Raw genomic sequence first — 14,360 nt, 5'->3', positions numbered from 1 at the left:
ATGCAGCTGATGTTCTTTATAAAGCGCTCATGCAGCTTGTGGGCCGATACTTTGTTTCTGATATGTTGAATCAAACTGAACCAGTAAACGTTTTAGAGGAAGGAAATTGCAGCATCATGCTCAAGCCTTAAGCCGTCCTTTATGTTTTTTATGTTTGGCTTCCATGAAGAGAACTGGGAGAAAAAGAAACCTCCTCTGTAGGACTTTTCAGGTGTGCTTACCCACCCACATCTCAGGGTTGCATCTCTGCATTAACCAGATGATGTGGTTCTGTTGGCCTTTTCCATTCCAGTGCATGCAGGAGGGATGATACATATAGGTCTCAGCTCTCTCCTGATCAGTTGCCTCTGTCACCCAATCTCAGAATTGACTGAAATATTATCATGTCTGCCACAAGTGGGAGATCAATAAAAGTTAAAATTTTTGTAACTACAGTGACAGAAATAAGAGTAAACGGGAAAAGGGGTAAAATGGTCGTCATAGGTATTAGAGCATTTAAAGCCATAACGTTTAAACTTAAAAACACTTAAAGGAAGTTTAGTGCATTCTTAGTCTGATTCTGGTAATTCTGTAGTTAAACCTAATGACTTGATATTCTTCAAGTCACTGGTTTCCAGTTAGATACAGGATAGATTTTAAAATTCTTAATTTTTTTTTAAGCCTTTGAATGTACTGGCCCCATTTTAATTTTTAAAATGTGCCATAAGACCCACTAGTTCACCCTGGTCTTTAGTTGAGTAGTCCCCTCTTTTGGATATTTAACTGTTTTATTTCGCTGTGTTTTCTGTTTTTGTTTTTTTTTGTTTGTTTTTTGTTTTGTTGTTGTTTTTTTTATGGTTTTGCTTTTGTTGTTTCCTACTGTTGATGACTGTTCTTACTGTAAAGCACTTTGCTTTGCCATAGGCTTTTAAATGTGCTATAGAAATAAATTTAACACTGACATGCAAGAAGCACACAGGTAAATTTAACATGTCTTTGCATTGAGAAACCAAAGGGTGTTAAAGTGAATGGTTTTTTTTTCTTTTTATTGTTGACTTCTCTTTTATTCTGAAGTCAAACTTCCTTTTTAATGGAGAAAATTCTGAAGAACACATGAAGAAACACACAAAAAAAGAAGAAACAGAAAAAAAACAACTTGCTGACTTCAAATAGTTTGAAAAAGCTTTATAATTTGCTGATTGATGGACTGCAACAGCTGCTTCTCTAAGATTATTGCTGATGTCAACATTTGCTTTTATAGAGATGAGTACGCTGATGAGGATCACTTTATCAAGTTAATTTGATTATATGCACGTGGCTGCTTCTTACCTTCTTAATGTCGATGGAGGAAGTAATAATAGAAAACTAGATGTGGTATTTACATCATTTTAAGAGCTAGTAAGTGCCAGAATTTTATTTTTCTTCATTCGTGTTATGTAAATCTTCTATGTCTGTAGAATAATTATAACAACGAAGGCCTTAGCTAACAACCACACATACACACCCACAAAAATATAATTAGGAAAACAGTGTTAAACATCTATGCATAAAAAGAATGTTGGTGTAGATCCCCAGTAAGAGTTTTAATTAAACTAATTTATTTCTTTTTGAGGGTTTTTGAAACTGCCTCTCCTTCTCAGGCAGTATCAAATCCATTCACAGATAAAGTCTTCTGACTAAAATGCATCACATGTTGGTCAGGTAGGTGAACAACTAACAGGTAGCAACGATCCTAGCAAGCCTAACCATAGCTGGGTGGGTCAACGATACTCATGTGACTTCAACAACCCCCGAGTATGACTGGCCAAACTACAGCTTATAGAGAATGTGCACCAACATCGCCGTGCACAGAACTGTGAGACTGATTCTCCATTTTAGAAGAACCTACGTTCTATTAACATCATTTCAGCAGTCTTTTTCATCTTGGTCTTGTTCAGAATTTATGAGTAGTTCATCTTTTTAACTATACTCGAATGCAGCAGCAGCTCTTAGTGATCAACGGACAAAAAGGAAATTAAACTTCAGAGTTTCATTCTGTTTCCATCATGTAGGCATAGTGGTGATAAACACATCCCAGAGAACAGTGGACTCCTGCAGAAACTTTTCTAGGTGCCTCTGGCTGGCAGTGGCGTTCATATAAAGGATAGTTTGGGCTTAATGTGAGCAGAAGTAAAGATGGCTGCATTTACAACGTGCCACCTAGATGAACGGGATGATGAGAGAACAGGTGAGATGCTACACCTGAGAATTTATGTAGTAAGGGTACACTCAATACCCAACAAGTACATGAATTTTACATGAAACAGTGCTGATCTGGATCACACGCCCATGTTTGTATGACTGGATTGTGTTTGTTCTCTGGTCAACATGAGTCCCAGTTTTGTTCTGTCAGATATTCAGTCACAACATTCAGGACCGTTTCAGATGTTTCGGAGTACATCTGCCATCAGTACGGAGGACCGAAACTGCCAAAATTAAAAATAAATACACAAATATAAAACTGGCTCAATAAACAAATTGATGTGCTAATAAACTATACAAAAGTTTAAGAATTTTTTTTTTTTAAATTCCACAGAGAAACCTATAAAACATGACACAAATTTATATTTCTTTTGTCCTTTTTAATTGTTAATTTAACTTTGTGTTGATATTCCTATTTATTTACTTTCCCATGTCATTTTCAGTTCAATTTATTTATTTATTTTTATGCCTGTATTTATTTCTGTATTATTGGCCTTTTACATTTTCTTACCCCCAAAATTATTTATTCCTATATTTTATTTTCATGTAACATTTTATTTATTTACACTTTTTTTTTTTTTTTTCACGTCCTCATTATTTCCACTCTTGCATGTTCTTCCTCTATTTTTCCAAGCATATTTTTGTATACCTCCGTTTTACATTTCTGTATGCATTTCTGCCTCATTATGTAAATGGGGCAGATCCTGGCCTATTGGTCAATCAACACTGAGCAGGTCACAGGCTGTTGGTGCAGCTGTACAGCTGATCCTTCCTCCATGGCAGCCTGGCTCTGCTGAGTGAGGCTTCAGGAGGGAAATGAAGGTTTTAAGCCGGCAGAAATGACTGACCTTCAACAGGATCTTCTCTTTTAGCTGAAAAATCACACAATCACTGATGACAGTTTACTGTTTGGTGTGGATGCAGTAACTGAGAGGCTGTAGACGTGCACAACTAACAGGTTATAGGTTCTGGTAAACTTGGGCTGCAATGCTTAAAGAACGTTGCCTGGATCATTGATGAAAACATTTTTAAATGTTCCGTTAACGTCCTTTCCGGTCCACTGCAGCTGCTCCTCCCAGAGAAAAACGTGCTCCTCTCAGATTATTATTTTCATATAACATGAAAATCAAGTCTAGAACAGAAAAAGTTAGTATTTCTAGTATCGATATTTTGTTATCAGTGCACACAACACTATGTCAGGTTCCTACAAAATGGCAGACAAAGCTCCAACGACGCTGTGTGTGCTTCTCTAAAAGCCTGGAACTGAAGAAGCCTTTCCAATGAGAGGCTAAACTTTTCAAAAAGACAAAAACAAGTCCAGTTACCCTTAAGTTCCTAAGACATAAAGAAGTAAGTTGATGCAGAACTGTAATTTATTATTTAGAAAATGTCAAAGTAACTAGGTACTGTATTTCAGGTGTTTTTTTTTTTTTTGTTTGTTTGTTTGTTTTTTCTTTTCAGTTTTAAAGCTAAGTGTTGACAGCATTTCACTGTCATGAGTTTAAACTCTTATCTGATCTAAATATCTAAGTCTTATTTGAGAGAGTAGCCAATAGATGCTACAACCAAGAGTTATAAAAAAAAGTCTAAAATGAGAATTCTTTTATCAATTAGAAACTTAATTACAGGCATGCAAGAGAAAATTAATCTAAAAGAAAATATCATACTAGGCAAGGCAAGTATATTTGTAAAGCACATCATGTACAAGACAATTCAAAATGCTTCCAATAAAACAGTCAAAGCATTACAGCGAGGTGCAGGAAGCAATAAAAGTGTATTAAAAACAAACTTAGTAATCTTCCATGACTTTCCTGACAGGTGATCATTGTTAGATGGATAGAAACAGATCCATGACAGTTGATAGACTGTTGTTGAGTAAAACTGATGGCAGTCTCAAAACTATATTGAGTGTTTGGGCTTATTATCCTCCTACAGTTTAACTGTCTCTCTACAATGAAGAAGAATTTTGAGCATGTAGCCAAAGTAGGATTTGTCCTTGGATGGAGGATAACTGATTCACCACGATGCATGGGTGATGGGTTAAAAGCAGAGGACTCATTTCAGTGCATTTTGTAGGTACTGACAAATAAGGGATTTCTCTTGTAGAGTTTGTTCTGTAGTACTGTTAATTTTAAATGTAAGAAGCAGAAAACTTAAGCTTTAATCCTTCACAAACATAACATTAAATATATATTTTTTTTCTTAGTATTTTTCTTCTGTAGTGGTGTTATGCAAGTTCCTTTTTAATAGAGGAAATTATGAAGAAAATCACATGAAGAAAGGTGAAGAAATACCTTAAGAAATAAATGAAGAAACATATGAAAAACTACACAATATAATCATGGAAAGTTCAAAGTTTTTATCTTTAAGCATATAATAAGATATTGCCTGATACCATGTCTAACAACTCCATATGAATGACAACACATTTTAGTTCCCAATATTTTACTTTTACAAAAGTCTTTATGTAGCCCTCAGAAAAGAATTTCTTAGGTCATGGACATCCAGATAAATAATTTCCTAACCCTTAAATACCATACGTATCACATTTGATGCATTCAGTTTCTGAGACCTTTTGCAACTTCAGTGTGAAAGAAATTTAGCTGCATATGGTAATCACTCATATATACTAATAATAATCACACGTATATTCAGTTTTCTTTATTAGTTTAATATTGTTAATCCATTCACTTTTACATTTTAATATTGTGTTTTCTCATTCTACAGAATACTGAAGTTACAGTTTTTGTTGTGTATGCGTGTGTGAGGTCAGACTGACCACTTTCTTCCCAGAGCTCTGATATGGCAGAGTTGAGACTGGTTTTCCACCTGCTAGATAGCAATAGTTGTTTGGGATATCAGCCTGTTGTGGTATGTGGGCTTTGTCTGAAAACTGGAAGAAAGTGTTGCCACTCAGTCGTCTATTCCTCATTTATTATTTTGCAGTTTGACCTTCAGCTGGGGAGCAGCTGAATAAAACATTTTCTCTCCGATGAATCATCAGAGTCTCTGCCGACTCCATGCGAGTCGGGACGACCACTCTCTTACTTGCAAGTAATTCTTTTTTCAATACTTCTCCTGTAAATAAACCTTATATACTTTTACTCATTCCAGATAATTTTTCTACAACAAATGGCGTTGTCGGGCAGGATTTGGCGAGATAAGTCTGGTGAGTTAAAAGTACTTTGTTTAATTAAGTTGTGAAGCTGGTTTGGAGACAGAGGGGTCTGTTTGGGCTTGTGAGTCTGGACCGCATGGGCGTACGCGGTGTTAGCTGCGGGAGACCTGCAGCTGGTAATCCGTCTGTGTCCCCAGAGGTGCCCCGGTGGAAAAGGCCACCGGGTAAGAGTGGCCGGGTAAACTTATTACTCGGAGTCCGTGAAGACGTTCACGACTGTAAGGGGCTATTTTGTGGTAAAAATGGGCAACGTAGACTCTAAGCAACAGCTCCTCTGTCACAAGAGAATTATTTGATTTCATAAGTAATTTTATTTTATGAGTTTTATGAGTAACAAATATGGTAAGAATTCAATAGAATTTTGTTCTGAATGGATTTCAGTGTGTTCATACTGAAGGAACTCTGAGTCCGAAGGAAAAAAAAAAAAAGAAAACAAAAAAAAGGGGTAAAAGACGGCTTATGCTCTATAGGATTCAAGATCTCCAGCAATTGCCACCAGAGAGTTTCTCTGCTTCGAGTTTCAAAGAGACTGAAACCAGATGTTTGATGGACGTGTAAACATCTGCTTTTGGATGGTGAAACACCATCCTCCACAATGCACCTGATCATGCGTTTTATTCAGAGGACAAGACCAAAGGTCACAAGAAAACTGTGTGACCTTTCCGGCCCAGTTTCCGTGGTGGCGTGGCCACTGGGCTGAGGTACGTAGGTGGTGGGGGCCAGAGGTTGGAAAACCATCCAGGTCTGCTGACCAAAGAGAGAACACCCATGTGGTGAGAAGGGTCATTGGGCATAAAATCAAAAGGCGGTTTGCCGTCTGACTGATCCCCGGCAGAGGTGACTCGGAGATGGAAGCAGTCATGTGACCATGTGACACTGATGGTGAGACGTTCTGATTTCATACCATAAATAGTTCATGATTTAATACAAAACTCTGTTAATACACTGAAGTTTAACAGATCTTATCTTTTATGAAGAGATGGTGCAAAAAGTAAACGAAAGACAGCTTCATTGACCCTTGTGACATTTTGGGATAAACTTTTACAGGAAGGATATTATCATCGTGTACACATGCGCTTGTGCTGTTTAATTCATTTTATCATACTGCTGATGATGGCTGCTTTCACAGGGGTGATACCGGAGCAGTGGCCTTCAGGATCCAGTTGTACAATTTGGTTATTTTATAATAACTTGTTTTTCTAGATTACAGAAACAAGCAGATTTTATAATAAATATCTGATATGTTTATGTTGGTATGTGCATGTGTAGCACTATCCTGTGGTTTGAGTGAATGTTGATGTGTTTTAGAATGCTTGTTTGTCCACATCTTTCTCTCATAAAGCTGGTTGCTCTGGCGGCGCAGACACCGGTCTAAAAACCGAACGGTAAGCTGGTTTTGGGACGTGTCTTGGGTTGCTGACCTTGGCAGGCACCATTACTTCTGTCTGTCTCACTTCGCCGTCTCTCGCTCGACGTCTCCCTACTTCTCCTCCTTGCTCCCTCTCTCCTCTGCCCCTCCCTTCACATTCTTTGCTTTGCATGCTGACGGCTCTCTACCTCCCCCTGACCTGCATGAGGATGTGTAACCGGACAAGGTTGAACCTCAGTCCATTTCAGGTTCTCTCTAGCAGGCCTCCTGGTCTTGGAATTGAGCCGGCCCTACCTGGAATCATCATTGGTGAGGATTCAGTGTTGGTTTATTCCGAAACCTTTTCCTTGTGCTTTCTGAGGCCTTACAGGTGGTGGCAGCAGCTCTCCCAAAACCAGCTGAGGACGGGTTTCACACACACTGATGCAGGGTGGCTGGATTGTAGGTGAGGACCTCAGAAGGAGCATTGAACGGCTCAGAGGTTCACGGGTCCTTACCAGGTGCCCCTGTGGGAGGTCTTCCTGGCCAGCCACTGCAATCTGTCCCAGCACCAGCAGGAAATCTTAAATCTTCACCGCCCCCCTCCATCTCCATCTCTGGGGGAGATCTCGACTCATCTGATCCACCAGGATGAATCATCATGGGTTGTCCTGTCCCCTTTTCCCTGAGTGGTGACTAGCAACAACCACAGCCTTCAGATGACTACGGGAGCTTGAATGCAGATGTTGTGGAGCAATACTCATCTGCTTCATTTCTTTTCTTGTTCACATGGAGGCTGACAGCCACAGGAGTGGGTGAAACGTCACCTAATTGATCATCATGATGAACAAACATGTGTGCTGGCTGAGCAAATCGCTCTGAAATTCACAAATTCCAGCTGTTCTGGATGGAGCATCATCGTTTTAGGACTTCCTCACACTGTAATATTATTTCCTGCAAATTGTGAAAACAGATTTCCACGTCACATGTCTGATGTAGTCCTGCTGCTATGCTTGTATGATGTGCATTTTACTTCTTTGGGTCTTCATGGTATGAATATGCTGTTTCACACACACCTTCTCGGGGTTCTAGCTGTCCCACAGTTGTGTAGATTTGTGGTCACCGTTCTTATCTGTCTCTTCCTTTCAGGTAACTGGTGTGGTATTTCTTACTTAGCCTTCCTTATTCCTTATGCACGTGTGGCCTCTAATTTAACTACTGCTCTGTTCCTGCAGGCGTCACTCTGGCCTCCATAAGAGGAAGAGGTCGGCTCCATGGTCTAAGTCTCTAGGTGGTGTAATCACTCTTATGGTATTGGTCGTAATGCTTTTCATATAGATCAGTTGGCTATTGAACTTCTCTCTTTGTACCAGTTTCATCTGGTTTTGAGTCCCTGACCCCTGAGCTTAAGGCTCTATGTGTCGTCCCTGGAGAATGGGATGGCTCTGGATTCCTCCTGGCTGACCTGGGCGGAGCCTGTCAGGTAACAGGTGTTGAGTGTTGTATTTGGATTCCTAGTGCTTCTAACTACATTTCAGCTGTTTTACATTATTTACGGGACCTCATGCAGGTGATGACTTGTACTTATGATGATATTGGTTTACTGGTTTTAACAGTGATAATAATGATTTCCGAACCTCAGTGTAATGTTATGGTGTGTCAGTGTATATTTTCTAAACTTTTGCTTTTACTAAAACCTATGGGTATCTATGCTCATGTAGGATCAGCAGCTCTTATCATTCCTTCATTTCCTACTTGTGTTGATTATGAGTTGTTATTTTTTTTTAATCTGGGTGCAGAGGACTCATTTCAGTGCATTTTGTAGGTACTGACAAATAAGGGATTTCTCTTGTAGAGTTTGTTCTGTAATACTGTTAATTTTAAATGTAAGAAGCAGAAAACTAACTTAAGCCTTAATCCTTCACAAACATAGCATTAAAAATCTTTTTTTTTCTTAGTAATTTTCTTTTTAACAGAAAAGCAGCAAGATCTGTAGTGAAAGAGATTTACAGTCAAATGAAGATTGTTTTCTTATTAAATAACTGTCTTTGTCATCTTCTTGCACATTTAAAAGATGCCTAGGAAAATAATAAAACATTTCAAATGTTCATTTTCTTCTTTTTTGAATTTATAGTTTGATCTTTAAACCTAACAATGTTGAACCATAGAAACATTTTTGTGTAAATTTAAAACAACAATTTGTCTTAAGGTTCATTTTCCTTTTGATCAAAACTTCTTTCCATTTAGTATCCTTACTTCAGAGGAAGCTACTAATACACAATATACCAGACAATGTTCACAGTACATCATGACAACAGTATATTTCACTTATTTAGAATTTTTATTTCATCAGGCTATTTTTACTTTAGATGACACAAGACAATCAGCTTTAAGTGTAATATTTATTCCAAATTTAAAGTAAATAAGAAGCAAGCAAATATATATAATCAGAAAAAAGAAAAACAGCTGCATCCGCCACCACCCACTGTGACGCTTGGCCGAGGATTTCCAGCAAAGTCAATAATTCCCAATAATTTCCATATTGCTCTAGGCTCACCACAATGAGAAGTACCTATTTCACAGCTAATAAGAAGTGGTCTGAGGTATGGAAGACAGGTTCAGGGCGACCGCAACAATCCCTCACTGCAAGGTAACTATGAAGTCCACCTCCAGTGCCAGATTGCAAAGGCGGGCCTGGAAATGGAATACTTCAAATATATAGTTGCTATGACAAAAATTTAAATAAGAAATATTGACCTACTCCCTACCAGGCTGTTCACAGCATATGTTTCCATATTAACTTACTTAAATTAGCCATTTTGGAACAGAAATCCCAAGATTGCCGTTTAGTGCAGGTTAATATAGCCAGCTAAACTAGTAAACCCACTTTTTGGAATACCCCCCGGGGCTAGAACTTGACAGGATGAGATGCTATACGCTCATCATCCACCAGTTTCCCTGTAAGTGAGGTATTTAGAAGCTGACCATTTATGCTCTGCTTGAAGGAGAGAAAGCAATTAAATCCAGTCAGAAGTCTGAAGCACAAGTAACAGCACAAGTGATTCAGTTGGAAATTGTACAGGGTGTTTTCTTTGAGCAGCAGTTATAGAGCCTGTTGACACGAATAATGTCGTTTTTGTTCATTTGCTTGGCGTGTCCAAAGTCAAGATTCGGATCAGACTTGGCAACAATGGTTGGCATCTCATTTTTGGAGAAGGCGTACCTTTAACAAGACAAAAACATGATTAAAATAATGATGAGATCAAATTACATTTTTTTAATACAATTAGGCTCTTTTGAGGAACATAACCTTATCTTGTACCAATATAGATTATACCCCCACTCCTATCCCCAACAAGGACCAGAAAAGAAAAAAACAAAAACAAAACGTAAATCCTTTTGCCTTTTCATGTACATTAACAAAGCACCAAACAAGCACGAAATGACACACCATCCAACCTCCCCTTTTTAAAATTAATTTTCATATGCACACACATGCTCTTACACAAACTTACTTTTTATATTGCATGATAGATTTGAAGTCATAGGGGGTCCTCAAGTTGTTTGTCTCCACTTTTTTAAAATTACTTTCCTTTCCTGCAACAAAAACAGAAACATGTTGGCTGATTTAAAGTCAGGGACACAATTTTAAAACAGTTCAGGCTCAGAGAACTGAAAGTCTCACGTCTTGTCTGTTGGGATGACTGAAACACACAAAAAGTTGTAGTTTAAATTTTAGTGTGAGCTGACCTGGCTTAATGTTCTCGAAGAGAATCTTGACATATTCGTCTCTGTCGGAGCGGCTGATCTCATGCTTAAAGCCCAGAGCGTGAAGAACCTCATGCTGCACTGTGTGGTTGGACAAACAGCCCTTTTTTTCCAGCGAGATAATTTGTCCCTTTTTTTGACGACCCACTTTGGACCAGCACCTGACACATACACACAGTAACGAGATTTAAAAAAAGACCTTGTTGGTAGCATGTTTTCCATTATTCATGACCTGATGTGTTGCTCAGGTAAATTTCAGCAGACCAAACAGAAGGAGGTCTTCTTAAGGCAAACACCATAAAACACACGTAAACCCTCTTCAGCTGTTAATGTCAAAATGTTTGAAGTTATGATTTAACTTTCATTTAATAGTTTACATTTTCTTTTTACCATCACAGACTCATTTTTTTCATGTCTTACAGAAAAAAATCATCAAGTTAAAGCTGCATGTATTTGATCAATAGATTGAGATAGAAGGACTTTGTTGTAAGGATGTGAATGCCCATTGAGCTGAATCCATTAAGTTACTATGGGAATTGTAAATCCCAAAACTTTTTTACAGCATTTCTTGTTATTTTGTCTTCAAAAGTCGTTAAAAATAGATTTCCCCTCACATTGCAGAAATGCTGAGATTCCTATGCTGCTTGTTGTATGTGCTACAAAGGTATGGACAGGGTATGGTTGAAAATACAGGGGAGCTAAGGGGAGCTCCCCCAAGGACATTCAGGTGTTATGCTAAAGGTCCATTTATGCTCCCTTACATACGTAAATAGGGACGTCCATTTCAAACGTTGTCATACCTTCCCATCCTCAAACTTCCATGAATCTTTTACGTTGCCATGGTTGTTAAGTTTGATTTTGTTTTTACCATCTTGAGAAAGAGAACAAAGTCGTCTGTTCTTACAAAGTATGTGACAAGCTTAAGCTGTCTTTATATTTCATGCAGTAGGCATGCAGCCACAGCTTTTTCTTTTACTACACACACTGTGTGTAGGAGACTAAGGACCAGGGGAGAAAAAATACATTTTTTTCTAACTATTTTGGTGAACTCAGTAACATTTTTAACATGACAGTTACATGTAATAAATCAGTCTGTTACTATATGAACTATGTTAACCGATTAAAGAAATACTAAACTAACAAATTTACAGCCAAAAATGAAGTAGACCCTTTGAAATGTCACTTTTTTAATACAGGAAATTTGTTACAGTTAGCACTTCACTCCAGGAAACATTTTCTCATTAGATTCAATGGTAAAGTGAATCCAGACTTTTGACTGGTACTGTATACATTCACAATTGTTTTCATTTTAGCTGAATCAAATGATCCTGTCCTATTTTCTTTTTAGTTTGGAATGAAGAAAATGTCAAATGTCCAGTAAAAAGAAAAAAGTGATGTGAGAAACAGGAAAGTCAGAAAGCTCCATGTCTAGCAGCCGCCCTGCTGTTCCAGCTTAAGCAGGGAAACACACTCGATGGTTTTTACTGCTTCTGTGTCAGGACAGTACTGCTGTTAAAAAGCAGCTTATTTATTTAAAATCTTTGTGAACAAAAAGTTACCAAACCTTTAAAAAAGTATGCAATAAACAAATTTATTAAATTATTTTGTGCATCACAATGTAATTAAAACTTTAAATGATTATCCAGCACTAATTTGAACATTTATGATCTGGTCAGTGAGGAGGATTCAGTTCAGTGTTGTATTGTTCGCACAAGTGTGTGTGTGTCTGTTTTTACCCATCTCTACTTTCGAAGGAGAGGAAATGACGATCATCTGGTTTCCACGGGACAAGGCGAATGCAGGTGGACTTATTGAAGCTCTGCAGACCTTTCATTATGATGTTAGCCTCTTTAGAAGCTACAGAAAAGTTTATCAGTTAATTAAAAGTCTTCTTACTAAAATATATATAAAAAAAAAACTAATTGTGATTTTTTTAAATTTTGTATCAATGTTTATGTCAGAGCTGCTTACTGTAGTTAGTAGAGATGTAGTAAGGCACATAGACGTAGCGTCCAGTTTTAGGCCACTTGCAGCCTGTGGCAGTGCATGGGTCTGCGTTCCTGCTGGAAGTATCCGGCAAAGCAATGTCATCCTCCAACACAGGTGGCTCTGTAGCACAAAAAAGGTCTCCAATAAATGTACAAACCAAGAATGTCAGAGGGAAATATGTCTCATTGATATGCTACAAACATAAGAGCCTTGCTCAGGGGCCCACAGTGTATAAATAAAAGAAGTAAAAAATGAAGAAGTATATTTAACATCTAGAAAAGAAAAACAGGTTATGGTTTAAAGTTTTCACTGAGAGAATTTTTTAATGAATTAGTTATTATTTGAACTGGTGGAAGTTTATTTCTTGTTATTTTGTCCAACTGTAACCCAGTAAACGTTTCATCTGTAATATTAATGTTCTAAAGTTTGTTTCTTACTTGGGTCAGTTTGGGGTCTTAGCATGATGTCCATCGATTGGCCTGAAGAAAACATTAAACAGAGATTTTTAAATCAGTGTGTCAGATGTCAGTCATGCAGATATTTGATTCATTTCACCTGTTTGATCTTCACTGTCAATCGGTGCACTCTGCAACACAAAAACAACATTTCAGAATTTCATTAAAAAAACTTCATGCTAAATAAGAATTCAGATTATTACCATTAAATTAACAACAGATTGTTTAAAAATACTTAAAGGTACAGTGTGTAGCTTATTTGGCTTTTTGTTAGCAAAAATCAAGTATCGCTTTCATAAATTTTACCAAAGTGTAATCACAGTCGCATCCAAATGAAAGCGTACCCAACTGGACGCTGCCATGTTGCATATCCATCTTTGAATACAGTAGCCGAAAGGGGACAAACTTGTTAGCCTTACGCGTTTTACCTGCGAGTCCTGTTTCACAGGGGAGGGGGCGGGGTTGGTGTAAACAAGCCAAGATGACCATTTAACTTGCCAGTTTTCATTGAAATGGATGACCAGGTAAAAATAGCCAAAAAAAGAAAAAGAAATAATAACCGGGAACAAAGGAGGATTTACATCGGTGGAGCATTTACCAGATGGAGTCAATTGATGAAGGAGCGGGACTTTAAAGCTGATGCAGAGGTTGCAGGCTTTCTGCTGGATAGATAAGTTAATTCAATCTAACAGTGAAGTTTATTTTGGCGTTATGTTAGAAATAGAGCAGGGTAGTCCAGCAACTACTTTATTCTCACATTTGAGTCGGATCATTTACTGTTACTTGCTATATAAAACGGCAGAAACGGCTAATTTGTTAGTTAGCCTACAGAAGAAAAGCTCCGCTGCAACAGTTTTCAGTTGTTGTTACTCTTCACAGAAGTCATACCAGCACACGACCGTGCATTTCTTTCTTTTAAAACCTAGTTAATGCCAACCTGAAATTGTGAGGACTGCTGAGCACTTAAATAATAGCCATACATTTAGAGTTTAACTTACCATAGAAACATCCGTCAGTGAGAGGATGAGGAGGAAGAGGAAAGTTGGAGTCATGATGGTGGTCCTCTGCAGAGAGATGAATGAGTCTGAGAGAGAGAAGGATTCTGAGTCTGGATGCAGCTGATGTTCTTTATAAAGCGCTCATGCAGCTTGTGGGCCGATACTTTGTTTCTGATATGTTGAATCAAACTGAACCAGTAAACGTTTTAGAGGAAGGAAATTGCAGCATCATGCTCAAGCCTTAAGCCGTCCTTTATGTTTTTTATGTTTGGCTTCCATGAAGAGAACTGGGAGAAAAAGAAACCTCCTCTGTAGGACTTTTCAGGTGTGCTTACCCACCCACATCTCAGGGTTGCATCTCTGCATTAACCAGATGATGTGGTTCTGTTGGCCTTTTCCATTCC

General features: G+C 38.0%; 1 protein-coding gene across 1 annotated transcript; it reads right to left on the bottom strand.

The window, feature by feature from the left end:
• Positions 1-9,084: 9,084 nt before the first annotated feature.
• Positions 9,085-14,069, bottom strand: LOC121640355 (low choriolytic enzyme-like). Its single transcript, XM_041986073.1, has 8 exons — positions 13,957-14,069; positions 13,059-13,089; positions 12,941-12,982; positions 12,486-12,623; positions 12,251-12,371; positions 10,497-10,675; positions 10,262-10,343; positions 9,085-9,969 (listed from the first exon to the last, which is right to left on the bottom strand). The coding sequence occupies exons 1-8, from the start codon at positions 14,008-14,010 to the stop codon at positions 9,810-9,812; spliced, it is 807 nt and encodes a 268-aa protein (XP_041842007.1). The 5' UTR covers positions 14,011-14,069; the 3' UTR covers positions 9,085-9,809.
• Between the last annotated feature and the right edge of the window lie 291 nt (positions 14,070-14,360).

The sequence above is a fragment of the Melanotaenia boesemani genome, chromosome 1 (assembly GCF_017639745.1).
Source record: "Melanotaenia boesemani isolate fMelBoe1 chromosome 1, fMelBoe1.pri, whole genome shotgun sequence".
NCBI lineage: Eukaryota > Metazoa > Chordata > Actinopteri > Atheriniformes > Melanotaeniidae > Melanotaenia > Melanotaenia boesemani.
The sequence above is the reverse complement of the archived record's forward strand: the minus strand, read 5'-3'. Positions and strand labels throughout refer to the sequence as shown.

Excerpts from the sequence above, each read along its gene's own strand:
- LOC121640355 (XM_041986073.1), bottom strand. The coding sequence starts at position 14,010 with ATGACTCCAACTTTCCTCTTCCTCCTCATCCTCTCACTGACGGATGTT. Across the intron at positions 10,676-12,250 it reads TCCTTCGAAAGTAGAGATGG|GTGCTGGTCCAAAGTGGGTC; the intron begins GTAAAAACAGAC and ends TGTATGTGTCAG. Across the intron at positions 9,970-10,261 it reads TCTATCATGCAATATAAAAA|GTACGCCTTCTCCAAAAATG; the intron begins GTAAGTTTGTGT and ends GTCTTGTTAAAG.